General features: G+C 44.5%; 1 protein-coding gene across 2 annotated transcripts in view; it reads right to left on the bottom strand.

The window, feature by feature from the left end:
* Positions 1-291: 291 nt before the first annotated feature.
* LOC112238542 (tuftelin) overlaps positions 292-15,564 on the bottom strand; it is a 52,538-nt gene continuing 37,265 nt past the window's right edge. For both annotated transcript variants that reach the window (XM_042307120.1, XM_042307130.1), the window contains exons 12-13: positions 12,819-12,876; positions 292-898 (exon numbers count right to left, since the gene is read on the bottom strand). In XM_042307120.1, coding sequence (XP_042163054.1) covers positions 878-898; positions 12,819-12,876 — 79 coding nt within the window. In that variant the 3' untranslated portion in view covers positions 292-877. The remainder of the gene's footprint in view (positions 899-12,818; positions 12,877-15,564) is intronic.

A 15,564-nucleotide genomic window follows, 5' to 3' on the forward strand; every position in this document is an offset into this window, starting at 1 on the left:
CCCTACTCTCCAAACTCTCTGCTCGTTTAAGTGTGGACCCCCCTAGGTTCCCAGAAAACCTCAGCAGCCCAGTCCTGAGCCCCTCGCCAGGGCTAGCCCCCCTTCCACTCCAGTCTAAACTCTTACTCCTTTTGGGCAGGTTTAGCCTTCTCCACTCTGTCCTGCCCCGGTCTCCAGCCAACTTCCCTGCAATGCCACAGTTTCCTCCCCTGCCACTGCCATCCTCTGGGATCACGTCCCTCACACCACCATTCTGTCTCAACTGTCCGGTGGCCATTGTGGAGCCTGTTGTGTATTTCCCCTCACTGGGGAATGGGTCCAGTGCAAGTTGAATTATTCCAAATGTAGTATGTAGTAAAAGGTGACAGTTTAAGAATCCCAGTAATCCTTTTTGCAGAGTTTAACCACTGGTCAAAATTATCACAGAAGCCTTTGACAGCAGCACAGTCCTGGTAGCAGCACAGTCCTGGTAGCAGCACAGTCCTGGTAGCAGCACAGGCCTGGTAGCAGCACAGGCCTGGTAGCAGCACAGGCCTGGTAGCAGCACAGGCCTGGTAGCAGCACAGGCCTGGTAGCAGCACAGGCCTGGTAGCAGCACAGGCCTGGTAGGAAAGGTGTTTGTCTGCCCCAGCAGAAACGTCAGAGTGGTTGAACTGCAATCTTCTCATGTTTGGGGCTCCAGATATCAACAGACACTCACTTGTATATCCACAGGTTTGAGATTCCATCCATGAACATTCTCTGCATTTCTGTCTCCCACACACTCAGAGATGATTGTTAGTTCTACTTCCCTCCCGCTCTGTCCATTCTTCTCTGTGGTGTCGGCTCCAGTAGTCAAACAGAGGTCCTCAGCAGTGAAGTTTTCCTGGGTGAGTGGTCACACACAAGCCTCAGAACACTGCAAACATAAAGAAATATATCATATGTCAAATGTTATGTTTTGTTATATTTACATATGAAAAACATTGCATATTTTTACTGAGAAAATTCCATCTTTGAAATGAAATGGTTAGGAATGCTGAGGTAATGGTATTCTGGACACTATGGTCAAATGTAATGATACAGTACAGTTAGTAGCACACAGTAGCCAGATTACAGTCATCAGAGAGAGAGAGAGATATCTATATATAGAGAGAGGGAGAGTGAGAGAGAGAGAGCGAGAGAGAAAAAGAGATATAGAGAGAGCGAGAGAGAGAGAGATATATATATATATATAGAGAGAGATATAGAGAGAGCGAGAGAGTGATATAGAGAGAGCGAGAGAGAGCGAAAGAGATATATAGAGAGAGCGAGAGAGAGCGAAAGAGATACAGTGCCTTGCGAAAGTATTCGGCCCCCTTAAACTTTGCGACCTTTTGCCACATTTCAGGCTTCAAACATAAAGATATAAACTGTATTTTTTTGTGAAGAATCAACAACAAGTGGGACACAATCATGAAGTGGAACGGCATTTATTGGATATTTCAAACTTTTTTAACAAATCAAAAACTGAAAAATTGGGCGTGGCAAATTATTCAGCCCCCTTAAGTTAATACTTTGTAGCGCCACCTTTTGCTGCGATTACAGCTGTAAGTCGCTTGGGGTATGTCTATCAGTTTTGCACATCGGGAGACTGAAATTTTTTCCCATTCCTCCTTGCAAAACAGCTCGAGCTCAGTGTGCATTTGTGAACAGCAGTTTTCAGTTCTTTCCACAGATTCTCGATTGGATTCAGGTCTGGACTTTGACACCTGGACATTCTAACACTTGGATATGTTTATTTTTGAACCATTCCATTGTAGATTTTGCTTTATGTTTTGGATCATTGTCTTGTTGGAAGACAAATCTCCGTCCCAGTCTCAGGTCTTTTGCAGACTCCATCAGGTTTTCTTCCAGAATGGTCCTGTATTTGGCTCCATCCATCTTCCCATCAATTTTAACCATCTTCCCTGTCCCTGCTGAAGAAAAGCAGGCCCAAACCATGATGCTGCCACCACCATGTTTGACAGTGGGGATGGTGTGTTCAGGGTGATGAGCTGTGTTGCTTTTACGCCAAACATAACGTTTTGCATTGTTGCCAAAAAGTTCAATTTTGTTTTCATCTGACCAGAGCACCTTCTTCCACATGTTTGGTGTGTCTCCCAGGTGGCTTGTGGCAAACTTTAAACGACACTTTTTATGGATATCTTTAAGAAATGGCTTTCTTCTTGCCACTCTTCCATAAAGGCCAGATTTGTGCAATATACGACTGATTGTTGTCCTATGGACAGAGTCTCCCACCTCAGCTGTAGATCTCTGCAGTTCATCCAGAGTGATCATGGGCCTCTTGGTTGCATCTCTGATCAGTCTTCTCCTTGTATGAGCTGAAAGTTTAGAGGGACGGCCAGGTCTTGGTAGATTTGCAGTGGTCTGATACTCCTTCCATTTCAATATTATCACTTGCACAGTGCTCCTTGGGATGTTTAAAGCTTGGGAAATCTTTTTGTATCCAAATCTGGCTTTAAACTTCTTCACAACAGTATCTCGGACCTGCCTGGTGTGTTCCTTGTTCTTCATGATGCTCTCTGCGCTTTTAACAGACCTCTGAGACTATCACAGTGCAGGTGCATTTATACGGAGACTTGATTACACACAGGTGGATTGTATTCATCATCATTAGTCATTTAGGTCAACATTGGATCATTCAGAGATCCTCACTGAACTTCTGGAGAGAGTTTGCTGCACTGAAAGTAAAGGGGCTGAATAGTTTTGCTTGCCCAATTTTTCAGTTTCTGATTTGTTAAAAAAGTTTGAAATATCCAATAAATGTTGTTCCACTTCATGATTGTGTCCCACTTGCTGTTGATTCTTCACAAAAAAATACAGTTTTATATCTTTATGTTTGAAGCCTGAAATGTGGCAAAAGGTCGCAAAGTTCAAGGGGGCCGAATACTTTCGCAAGGCACTGTATATAGAGAGAGCGAGAGATATAGAGAGAGACAGAGAGATACATAGAGAGAGATAGAGAGATACATATAGAAAGAGAGATATAGAGAGAGCAAGAGAGATATAGAGAGAGCGAGAGAGATACATATATATATATATATATATAGAGAGAGAGAGAGAGAGAGAGAGAGAGAGAGATACATATAGAGAGAGATATAGAGAGCGAGAGAGATATATATAGAGAGAGCGAGAGAGCGAGAGAGAGCGAGAGAGATATAGAGAGAGCGAGAGAGCCAGTGAGAGAGAGCGAGAGAGAGCCAGAGAGAGATGACAGAAAGAGAGAGACAGATGACAGAAAGAGAGAGACAGATGACAGAAAGAGAGAGACAGATGACAGAAAGAGAGAGACAGATGACAGAAAGAGAGAGACAGATGACAGAAAGAGACAGACAGATGACAGAAAGAGACAGATGACAGAAAGAGACAGACAAGGAGACAGAAAGAGACAGACAAGGAGACAGAAAGAGAGAGACAAGGAGACAGAAAGAGAGAGACAAGGAAACAGAAAGAGACAGAGACAAGGAGACAGAAAGAGACAGACGAGGAGGCAGAAAGAGAGACAGAAAAGGAGATGACAGAAAGAGACAGCGATAGAGATAGAAAGAAGAAAAAAAATACAGAAAGAGAGATATATATATATATATAAAGAAACAAAAGTGACAAAAAACAAATGAAAAAAACAATTAAGTTGAAAAACAGGACATTCCAAACTCTATAGAAAGTCTCCATCCAACTACCATCTCAGTGAAGTGAGGTTACCTCATCAGTGAAACTCTGCTGCCTTCCATACATTCCCCTCATACTGACTCAATGAGTCCATTCACATAGAGGTCTCCCTCTCCACACACACACTCACCACCTAAACACGTCACTTGAATGGGTATGTCCTAACAGCTGTTTACACTAGAAACATGTCCTGGGTCGACTGGACTGGTGACAACCTAAAATCAAACTGGAAAAACCAGTCAGACAACAATCTACTCTGACACTAGGAAACAATGTATTACACAGATACTGCCCAATCTCTCTCTTTCCTTCTTTCTCTCTCTGGTTCTCTCTAGCACACACACACACATATACATGCACTCTCTCGTCAAATAAAACAATCAAAACACAGACAGAGATTCAAAGTGCTCCACAAAGGGCTCAGTCAAACAGAGTTGAATGTGATCAGATAAGATTGTAACAGAAGCGGAACTGAGTGAAACTGCTTTCCATGCAGTTTGTATGGGCACTGCTTTCAGATGGAGCTACTGATATCTACACTGTCACCACCACAGGGTACTGTTGACCTGCTGTTAGAACAATAGCATGGTGATGGACTTCTATTCAAAGCCACTCAGTATATGGGGGCCCGTGTGGGAATTAGACCCTCAACTCTGGTGTTGCAATCAGCATGTTCCAACCTACTGAACCACCAGTTTATTTACTAATCTATTTACCGTCAGTACAAGATGGGTATCAAATCACACTTTATTTGTCACATGTGCCAAATACCACAAGTGTAGACCTTACTGTGAAATGGTTACTTACAAGCCCTTAACCAACAGTGCAGTTCAAGAAGAGTTAAGAAAATATTTACCAAACTAAAGGGGAAAAAAGAAGGAAAAAATGAGGCTATATACAGGGGGTACCGAGTCAGTGTGCGGGGGTACAGGTTAGAGGTAATTTGTACACGTAGGTAGGGGTTAAGTGACTATGCATAGATAATAAACAGCCAGTAGCAGTAGTGTACAAAACAAATGGAGGGGGTCAATGTAAATAGTCCGGTGGCCATTTGATTAATTGTTCAGCAGTCTTATGGCTTGGGGGTAGAAGCTGTTAAGGAGGCTTTTGGTCCTAGACTTGGCACTCCAGTACCACTTGCCATGTGATGGTAGAGAAAACAGTCTATGACTTGGGTGACTGGAGTCTCTGACAATTTTATGGGCTTTCCTCTGACACCGCCTATTATATAGGTCCTGGATTGCAGGAAGCTTGGCCCCAGTTATGTACTGGGCCGTACGCATTAACCTCTGTAGCGTCTTACGGTCAGATGCCCGAGCAGTTGCCATACTAGGCAGTGATGCAACCGGTCAGGATGCTCTCGATGGTGCAGCTGTAGAACTTTTTGAGGACCTGGGGACCCATGACAAATATTTTCAGTCTCCTGAGGGGGAAAATGTTTTGCCGTGCACTCTTCACAACTGTCTTGGTGTGTTTTGACCATGATAGATCGTTGGTGATGTGGACACCAAGGAACTTGAAACTCTCGACCCGCTCCACTACAGCCCCGTTGATGTTAATGGGGGCCTATTCAGCCCGCCTTTTCCTGTAGTCCACGATCAGCTCATTAGTCTTGCGCACACTGAGGGAGAGGTTGTTGTCCTGGCACCACACTGACAGTTCTCTGACCCCCTCCCTATAGGCTGTCTCATCATTGTCGGTGATCAGGCCTATCACTGTTGTGTCGTCAGCAAACTTAATGATGGTGTTGGAGTCGTGTTTGGCCACGCAGTCGTGGGTGAACAGGGAGTACAGGAGGGGACTAAGTACACACCCCTGAGGGGCCCCAGTGTTGAGAATCAGAGTGACAGACGTGTTGATGCCTACCCTTACCACCTGGAGGTGGCACGTCAGGAAGTCCAGGATCCAGTTGCAGAGGGAGGTGTTTAGTTCCAGGTTCCTTAGCTTATTGATGAGCTTCGTGGGCACTATGGTGTTGAACGCTGAGCTACAGTCAATGAATAGCATTCTCACGTAGGTGTTAATTTTGTCCAGGTGGGAAAGGGCAGTGTGGAGTGTGATTGAGATTGCGTAATCTGTGAATCTGTTGGGGCGGTATGCGAATTGGAATGAGTCTAGGGTTTCCGCGAGGATGCTGTTGACGTGAGTCAAGATCAGCCTTTCAAAGCACTTCATGGCTACCGACGTGAGTGCTACGGGGTGGTAATCATTTATGCAGGTTACCTTTGCTTCCTTGGGCACAGGGACTATGGTGGTCTGCTTGAAACATGTAGGTATTACAGACTCAGTCAGGGAGAGGTTGAACATTTCGGTGAAGATACCTGTCAGTTGGTCCGGCATGCTTTGAGTACACGTCCTGGTAATCCATCTGGCCCCGCGGCTTTGTGAATGTTGACCTGTTTAAGGTCTTGCTCACATCGGCTACTGAGAGCGTTATCACACAGTCATCTAGAACAGCTGGTGCTTGCCTCGAAGCGAGCATAAAAGGCATTTAGCTCATCTGGTAGGCTCGTGTCACTGGGCAGCTCGCATCTGGGTTTCCCTTTGTAATCCGTAATAGTTTTCAAGCCCTGCCACATCCGACGAGCGTCAGAGCCGGTGTAGTAGGATTCAATCTTAATCCTGTATTGACGCTTTGCTTGTTTGATGGTTCGTCTGAGGGCATAGCGGGATTTCTTATAAGCATCCGGATTAGTGTCCCGCTCTTTGAAAGCGGCAGCTCTAGCCTTTAGCTCAATGCGGATGTTGCCTGCAATCCATGGTTGGATATGTACGTACGGTCAATGTGGGGATGACGTCGTCGATGCACTTATTGATGAAGCCGATGACTGAGGTGGTATACTCCTCAGTGCCATTGGATGAATCTCGGAACATATTCCAGTATGTGCTAGCAAAACAGTCCTGTAGCGTAGCATCAAACCTTTAGTTTTTGCTTGTAAGCAGGAATCAGGAGGATAGAATTATGGACATACAGTGGGGCAAAAAAAAAAGTATTTAGTCAGCCACCAATTCTGCAAGTTCTCCCACTTAAAAAGATGAGAGAGACCTGTAATTTTCATCATAGGTACACTTCAACTATGACAGACAAAATTAGGAAAAATTCCAGAAAATCACATTGTAGGATTTTTAATGAATTTATTTTCAAATTATGGTGGAAAATAAGTATTTGGTCACCTACAAACAAGCAAGATTTCTGCCTCTCACAGACCTGTAACTTCTTCTTTAAGAGGCTCCTCTGTCCTCCACTCGTTACCTGTATTAATGGCACCTGTTTGAACTTGTTATCAGTATAAAAGACACCTGTCCACAACCTCAAACAGTCACACTCCAAACTCCACTATGGCCAAGACCAAAGAGCTGTCAAAGGACACCAGAAACAAAATTGTAGACCTGCACCAGGCTGGAAAGACTGAATCTGCAATAGGTAAGCAGCTTGGTTTGAAGAAATCAACTGTGGGAGCAATTATTAGGAAATGGAAGACATACAAGACCACTGATAATCTCCCTCGATCTGGGGCTCCACGCAAGATCTCACCCCGTGGGGTCAAAATTATCACAAGAACGGTGAGCAAAAATCTCAGAACCACACGGGGGGACCTAGTGAATGACCTACAGAGAGCTGGGACCAAAGTAACAAAGCCTACCATCAGTAACACACTACGCCACCAGGGACTCAAATCCTGCAGTGCCAGACGTGTCCCCCTGCTTAAACCAGTACATGTCCAGGCCCGTCTGAAGTTTGCTAGAGAGCATTTGGATGATCCAGAAGAAGTTTGGGAGAATGTCATATGGTCAGATCAAACCAAAATATAACGTTTTGGTAAAAACTCAACTCATCGTGTTTGGAGTACAAAGAATGCTGAGTTGCATCCAAAGAACACCATACCTACTGTGAAGCATGGGGGTGGAAACATCATGCTTTGGGGCTGTTTTTCTGCAAAGGGACAAGGACGACTGATCCGTGTAAAGGAAAGAATGAATGGGGCCATGTATCGTGAGATTTTGAGTGAAAACCTCCTTCCATCAGCAAGGGCATTGAAGATGAAACATGGCTGGGTCTTTCAGCATGACAATGATCCCAAACACACTGCCCTGGCAACGAAGGAGTGGCTTTGTAAGAAGCATTTCAAGGTCCTGGAGTGGCCTAGCCAGTCTCCAGATCTCAACCCCATAGAAAATCTTTGGAGGGTGTTGAAAGTCTGTGTTGCCCAGCAACAGCCCCAAAACATCACTGCTCTAGAGGAGATCTGCATGGAGGAATGGGCCAAAATACCAGCAACAATGTGTGAAAACCTTGTGAAGACTTTGTTTGACCTCTGTCTTTGCCAACAAAGGGTATATAACAAAGTATTGAGATTAACTTTTGTTTTTGACCAAATACTTATTTTCCACCATAATTTGCAAATAAATTCATAAAAAATCCTACAATCTGATTTTCTGGATTTTTTTCCCCTTATTTTGTCTGCAATAGTTGAAGTGTACCTATGATGAAAATTACAGGCCTCTCTCATCTTTTTAAGTGGGAGAACTTGCAGAATTGGTGGCTGACTAAATACTTTTTTGCCCCACTGTATTTGCCAAATGGAGGGTGAAGGAGAGCTTTGTATGCATCTCTGTTTGTGGAGTAAAGGTGGTCTAGAGGATTTTTCCTCTGGTTGCACATGTGACATGCTGGTAAAAAAATTAAGTTTCCCTGCATTAAAGTTCCCCGCCACTAGGAGCGCCGCTTCTGGGTGAGCATTTTCTTGTTTGCTTATGGCCTTATAGAGTTGGTTGAGTGCGGTCTTAGTGCCAGTATCGGTCTGTGGTGGTAAATAGATGGCTACGAATAATATAGATGAGAACTCTCTTGGTAGATAGTGTGGTCTACAGCTTATCATAAGGTTCTCTACCTCAAGCGAGCAATACCTCAAGACTTCTTTAATATTAGACATCGCGCACTAGTTGTTATTCACAAAAAGACACAAACCCCACCCCTCGTCTTACCAGACATAGCTTCTCTGTTCTGCCGGTGCATTGAAAATCCCTCCAGCTCTATATTATCTGTGTTGTCGTTCAGCCACGACTCGTGAAACATAAGATATTACAGTTCTTAATGTTCTTTTGGTAGGATAATCGTAATTGTGAGGTCATCAATTTTATTTTCCAATGATTGCATGTTAGCAAGTAGAACTGATGGCAGTGGAAGTTTACTCGCTCGCCTACGGATCCTCAAAAAGCAGCCTGATCTGCGTGCTCTTACGTCTTCTCTTCACACAAATGACGGGAATCTGGGCCTGTTAGAACAACATACTCTCCTGTCAGTACAACATACTCTCCTGTCTGTACAACATACTCTCCTGTCTGTACAACATACTCTCCTGTCTGTACAACATACTCTCCTGTCTGTACAACATACTCTCCTGTCTGTACAACATACTCTCCTGTCAGTACAAGACACTCTCCTGTCTGTACAAGACACTCTCCTGTCTGTACAACATACTCTCCTGTCAGTACAACATACTCTCCTGTCTGTACAACATACTCTCCTGTCAGTACAACATACTCTCCTGTCTGTACAAGACACTCTCCTGTCTGTACAAGACACTCTCCTGTCTGTACAAGACACTCTCCTGTCTGTACAAGACACTCTCCTGTCTGTGCAAGACACTCTCCTGTCTGTACAAGACACTCTCCTGTCTGTACAAGACACTCTCCTGTCTGTACAACATAGTCTTCTGTCTGTACAACATACTCTCCTGTCTGTACAACATACTCTCCTGTCTGTACAACATACTCTCCTGTCAGTACAACATACTCTCCTGTCTGTACAAGACACTCTCCTGTCTGTACAAGACACTCTCCTGTCTGTGCAAGACACTCTCCTGTCTGTACAAGACACTCTCCTGTCTGTACAAGACACTCTCCTGTCTGTACAAGACACTCTCCTGTCTGTACAAGACACTCTCCTGTCTGTACAAGACACTCTCCTGTCTGTGCAAGACACTCTCCTGTCTGTACAAGACACTCTCCTGTCTGTACAAGACACTCTCCTGTCTGTACAACATACTCTCCTGTCTGTACAAGACACTCTCCTGTCTGTACAAGACACTCTCCTGTCTGTACAAGACACTCTCCTGTCTGTACAACATACTCTCCTGTCTGTACAAGACACTCTCCTGTCTGTACAAGACACTCTCCTGTCTGTACAACATACTCTCCTGTCTGTACAAGACACTCTCCTGTCTGTACAAGACACTCTCCTGTCTGTGCAAGACACTCTCCTGTCTGTACAAGACACTCTCCTGTCTGTACAAGACACTCTCCTGTCTGTGCAAGACACTCTTCTGTCTGTACAAGACACTCTCCTGTCTGTACAAGACACTCTCCTGTCTGTGCAAGACACTCTTCTGTCTGTACAAGACACTCTCCTGTCTGTACAACATACTCTCCTGTCTGTACAAGACACTCTCCTGTCTGTGCAAGACACTCTTCTGTCTGTACAAGACACTCTCCTGTCTGTACAACATAGTCTTCTGTCTGTACAAGACACTCTCCTGTCTGTACAACATACTCTCCTGTCTGTACAACATAGTCTTCTGTCTGTACAAGACACTCTCCTGTCTGTACAACATACTCTCCTGTCTGTACAAGACACTCTCCTGTCTGTACAAGACACTCTCCTGTCTGTACAAGACACTCTCCTGTCTGTACAACATACTCTGCTGTCTGTACAACATACTCTCCTGTCTGTACAACATACTCTCCTGTCTGTACAACATACTCTCCTGTCTGTACAAGACACTCTCCTGTCTGTACAACATACTCTCCTGTCTGTACAAGACACTCTCCTGTCTGTACAACATACTCTGCTGTCTGTACAACATACTCTCCTGTCTGTACAACATACTCTCCTGTCTGTACAACATACTCTCCTGTCTGTACAAGACACTCTCCTGTCTGTACAACATACTCTCCTGTCTGTACAACATACTCTCCTGTCTGTACAAGACACTCTCCTGTCTGTACAACATACTCTCCTGTCTGTACAACATACTCTGCTGTCTGTACAACATACTCTGCTGTCTGTACAACATACTCTCCTATCTGTACAACATACTCTCCTGTCTGTACAAGACACTCTCCTGTCTGTACAAGACACTCTCCTGTCTGTACAACATACTCTGCTGTCTGTACAACATACTCTCCTGTCTGTACAACATACTCTGCTGTCTGTACAACATACTCTGCTGTCTGTACAACATACTCTGCTGTCTGTACAACATACTCTGCTGTCTGTACAACATACTCTCCTGTCTGTACAACATACTCTCCTGTCTGTACAAGACACCCTACTCTCAGCACAAGACACTCTACTCTCCACTCTACTCTCAGCACAAGATACCCTACTCACTACACTCTTAGAAAAAGGGTTCCAAAAGGGTTCTTCAGCTGTCCCCATAGGATAACACTTTTTTTGTTCCAGGTAGACTGTTTTTGGTTCCAGGTATAAACCTTTTGGGTTCCATGTAGAACCCTCTGTAACCCTTTCTGCAGAGGGTTCTACATGGAACCCAAAGGTGTTCTACCTGGAACCAAAAAAGGTTATCCAAAGGTTTTCCTATGTGGACAACCCTTTTTGGTTCTAGATAGCACCTTTATTTCTCCAAGATATCCTACTCAGTGCAAGTTACTCTACTCAATACAAGATAGATACTCTACTCACTACAAGATACCCTACTCAGTATGAGATAGTTTACTCACTATCTACTACAGTACTCACAACCAGTGAACGTTAGAGTGAAGCATCCCTTCAGTTATGGGTTCTTGACTTGTTATCCAGTCATTCACCTACAGATTGACATATAACCTCCCACTGTCAAATATTTCATCTCTGGGTTGTTATGCAAAGCTAACTGTCTAATGGGTGCAGACTGCTGTCATATCAGTGAACAGAATAACTGTCACCCAACTGTCACCAACCTAGCCAAAAGCAAACAGCTGAAAACATCACAGTACAACTAAGCTACATCATAATATCAGTAAGTTTGAAGATCCCAAAAATGAATAAATAACACCTATCAACAAGAAGACTAAATCCATGAGAGTGTATTAATTCCATTAAGATGGTAATGTGTGTTTTTCTATGTGTGTACCAGTTCTTTTTTTGACTCCGGTAAGTCCCAGTGTCAGTTTACAGAAACACCTGTTCTCCCAGCTCACAAAGCCTCCCACCTGCGTATCCGTTGGTAACAACATGGCCCCATTCACTCTAAAGGCAAATTAAACAAAGACACAGAAACACACCTTACCCTCAGAGAAACTTAGGAGTCCAAGCTGATCCAATCAGAAGCTGTGTTTTGGGGTAGTAGTGGGAGAGAGTACTGTTACCATCATCCTCATCCTCCTCCCAGCTCCCTCTCCCAGCTCCCTCTCTCTGTGTGTTCTCTGTCATCTTTGCATTATGTATCTACACAGTAACATAAACCTACCCCACTGGTTTACCCCCCCCCCCCTCTCTCTCCTCCCCTTCCATTGTTACTCCCTCCTTCCTTCTTGCTCACAGGACGACATTCCAGACTCGCTCAGTGTGTCACCTTCTGACCACGCACACACACTTATACTGTATGTACACATGCATATGTATCATCCCCTTCCACACACACATACAGTACAAACACATGCTGCCATTTTGTATTGATCAGTTGACCCTGAAGTCAGTCAGTAGATTTACAACTACACTACATGAGATGTGACGCTGTACAACACACACGCACACACACACACACACACACACACACACACACACACACACACACACACACACACACACACACACACCAAACAGCCATATCAAAATCAATCTCTCTGTCTCCTGCTGTGACATCACCACAGCCAGAGGAAGAAGGGACAGGGTTCTTGGGGCAATGTGAGGGTTGGCCAGTTCAGGGCTCTGACTGAGAAAAATAACATCAACTTATCAATAGCACAGGTCAATAGGTCTAAAGGTACTCCCACATATTGATTATATATCTGTCAGTGTGTTAAGTGTCATGTTGATGCCCACAAACAAGGCAGATCTAGACAGGACAATATCTGCATTATAAGAAATACATGAAAAGGTTGAAAATGACTTAAAAAACATTTACCTCAGACTTGTAGCTGTTCCGCTCTGTCGTCTGAAGCGTGAGCTGAGAGACTTCCTTCCTGAGGGAACAAAGAAGTGTCACACCACCGGTAGAGACATCAGTATCACACCTTCATTTACATATACAGTGTGCTGTGTTCCTAACAGCATCCTTTCCTTGTCTCCTTTCCTTTATGACCACTGTCTCATCAGCAGTATTCCTCCTTCATGACCACTGTCTCATCAGCAGTATTCCTCCTTCATGACCACTGTCTCGTCAGCAGTATTCCTCCTTCATGACCACTGTCTCGTCAGCAGTATTCCTCCTTCATGACCACTGTCTCGTCAGCAGTATTCCTCCTTCATGACCACTGTCTCGTCAGCAGTATTCCTCCTTCATGACCACTGTCTCGTCAGCAGTATTCCTCCTTCATGACCACTGTCTCGTCAGCAGTATTCCTCCTTCATGACCACTGTCTCGTTAGCAGTATTCCTCCTTCATGACCACTGTCTCGTTAGCAGTATTCCTCCTTCATGACCACTGTCTCGTTAGCAGTATTCCTCCTTCATGACCACTGTCTCGTTAGCAGTATTCCTCCTTCATGACCACTGTCTCGTTAGCAGTATTCCTCCTTCATGACCACTGTCTCGTCAGCAGTATTCCTCCTTCATGACCACTGTCTCGTCAGCAGTATTCCTCCTTCATGAACACTGTCTCGTTAGCAGTATTCCTCCTTCATGACCACTGTCTCGTCAGCAGTATTCCTCCTTCATGACCACTGTCTCGTCAGCAGTATTCCTCCTTCATGAACACTGTCTCGTTAGCAGTATTCCTCCTTCATGACCACTGTCTCGTTAGCAGTATTCCTCGGTTTCCTCTAGATGTTTCAGACTGCCAAGGCTATGAAGCCAGCATGGTTTATTCTCAGTAGCAGAATGTGGTCTGAGAGGGCAGCTAAACAACCACACTGGTTTATACTGCATGGGAATATAAACAGACACAGAGGCAGGCGGGCGAGCAGACATTCACTCAATCAGTCACTGTCTCACTCAGTCCCTGTCTCACTCAGTCCCTGTCTCACTCAGTCACTGTCTCACTCAGTCACTGTCTCACTCAGTCACTGTCTCACTCAGTCACTGTCTCACTCAGTCACTGTCTCACTCAGCCACTGTCTCACTCAGTCATTCATTCACTCACTCAGTCACCGGCTCGCTCACTAACTCATTCGTATGTTCAGGAGACCTCAGATCCTCAAAAAGTTCTACAGCTGCACCATCGAGAGCATCCTGACTAGTTGCATCACCGCTTGGTATGGCAACTGCTCGGCATCCAACCGCAAGGCTCTACAGAGGGTAGTGCTTACGGCCCAGTACATCACTGGGGCTAATCTCTCTGCCATCCAGCAGTAGGCTCCCAAGTGGTGCAACGGTCTAAGGCACTGCATCTCAGTGTTAGAGGAGTCACTACAGACCCTGGTTCGATCCTGGGCTGTATCACAACCGGCTGTGATCGGGAGTCCCATAGGGCGCACTATTAGGTTAGGGGAGAGTTTGGCCGGGGTAGGCCCTCATTGTAAAATAAGAATTTGTTCTTATTAACTGACTTGCCTAGTTAAGTAAAAAAATGTACCAGGCGGTGTAGGAGGAAGGCCCTAATAATTGTCAAAGACTCTAACCACCGAAGTCATAGACTGTTCTCTCTGCTAACGGCATGGCAAGTGGTACTGGAGCATCAAGTCAAAGTCCAAAAGTCTCATTAATAACAGCTTCTACCCCCAAGCCATGAGACTGCTAAACAGTAAATCAAATGGCTACTCAGACTATTTTCATTGACCCCCTTTTTTAGGCTGCTGCTGCTTGCTGTTAGTATCTATGCAGTCACTTTACCCCTACCTACATGTACATGTTTCCTCAATTACCTCGACTTACCTGTACCCTCGCACATTGACTCGGTACTGGCACCCCTTGTATATAGTCTCGTTGTTATTTTATTGTGCTACTTAAAAATAAAAATTATATATATATATATATATATATATATATATAGCAAATATTTTCTTGCTTACTTAAAAATCTGAATTGTTGGTTAAGGGCTTGAAGGTAAGCATTTCATGTGACGGATCATGTCACATACAACATTGTAACATTTCTGTATAATCTGTAATAAGAAAGGTACAGTACTTACATGTGTTTGTGCATCTCTAGTGAAGCAACAAGTTACAGCCATCACCCCTTAAATCCACCAGTAGCAGACAGTCAGCCAGTAGCAGTCAGCCAGTAGCAGTCAGCCAGGGGCAGTCAGCCAGTAGCAGTCAGCCAGTAGCAGTCAGCCAGTAGCAGTCAGCCAGTGGCAGTCAGCCAGTAGCAGTCAGCTAGGGGCAGTTAGCCAGTAGCAGTTAGCCAGTAGCAGTCAGCCAGTAGCAGTCAGTCGGGGGCAGTCAGGCAGGGGCAGTCAGCCAGGGGCAGTCAGCCAGTAGCATAACAGAAGCAGGGTAGTGGTTTGGTTTATAGATGACTAGACTGTCACAGTGTACAGACAGATGGCTCGTGGCTGTGTGCAGATACAGTATCAGCCAAATGAGCCAAACTCAAAGTCTCCCCAAGATATAATGGACTATGGAATGGTGACATTAGCCTATATCTATATCATGAATGACCAAAGTCCATGCAATGACAACACATAGGCAAACTTGCAAACTTACTTGTCACCTATATATATATATATATATATATATATATATACACTGCTCAAAAAAATAAAGGGAACA

The sequence above is a fragment of the Oncorhynchus tshawytscha genome, linkage group LG03, assembly GCF_018296145.1.
Source record: "Oncorhynchus tshawytscha isolate Ot180627B linkage group LG03, Otsh_v2.0, whole genome shotgun sequence".
Taxonomy (NCBI): Eukaryota; Metazoa; Chordata; class Actinopteri; order Salmoniformes; family Salmonidae; genus Oncorhynchus; species Oncorhynchus tshawytscha.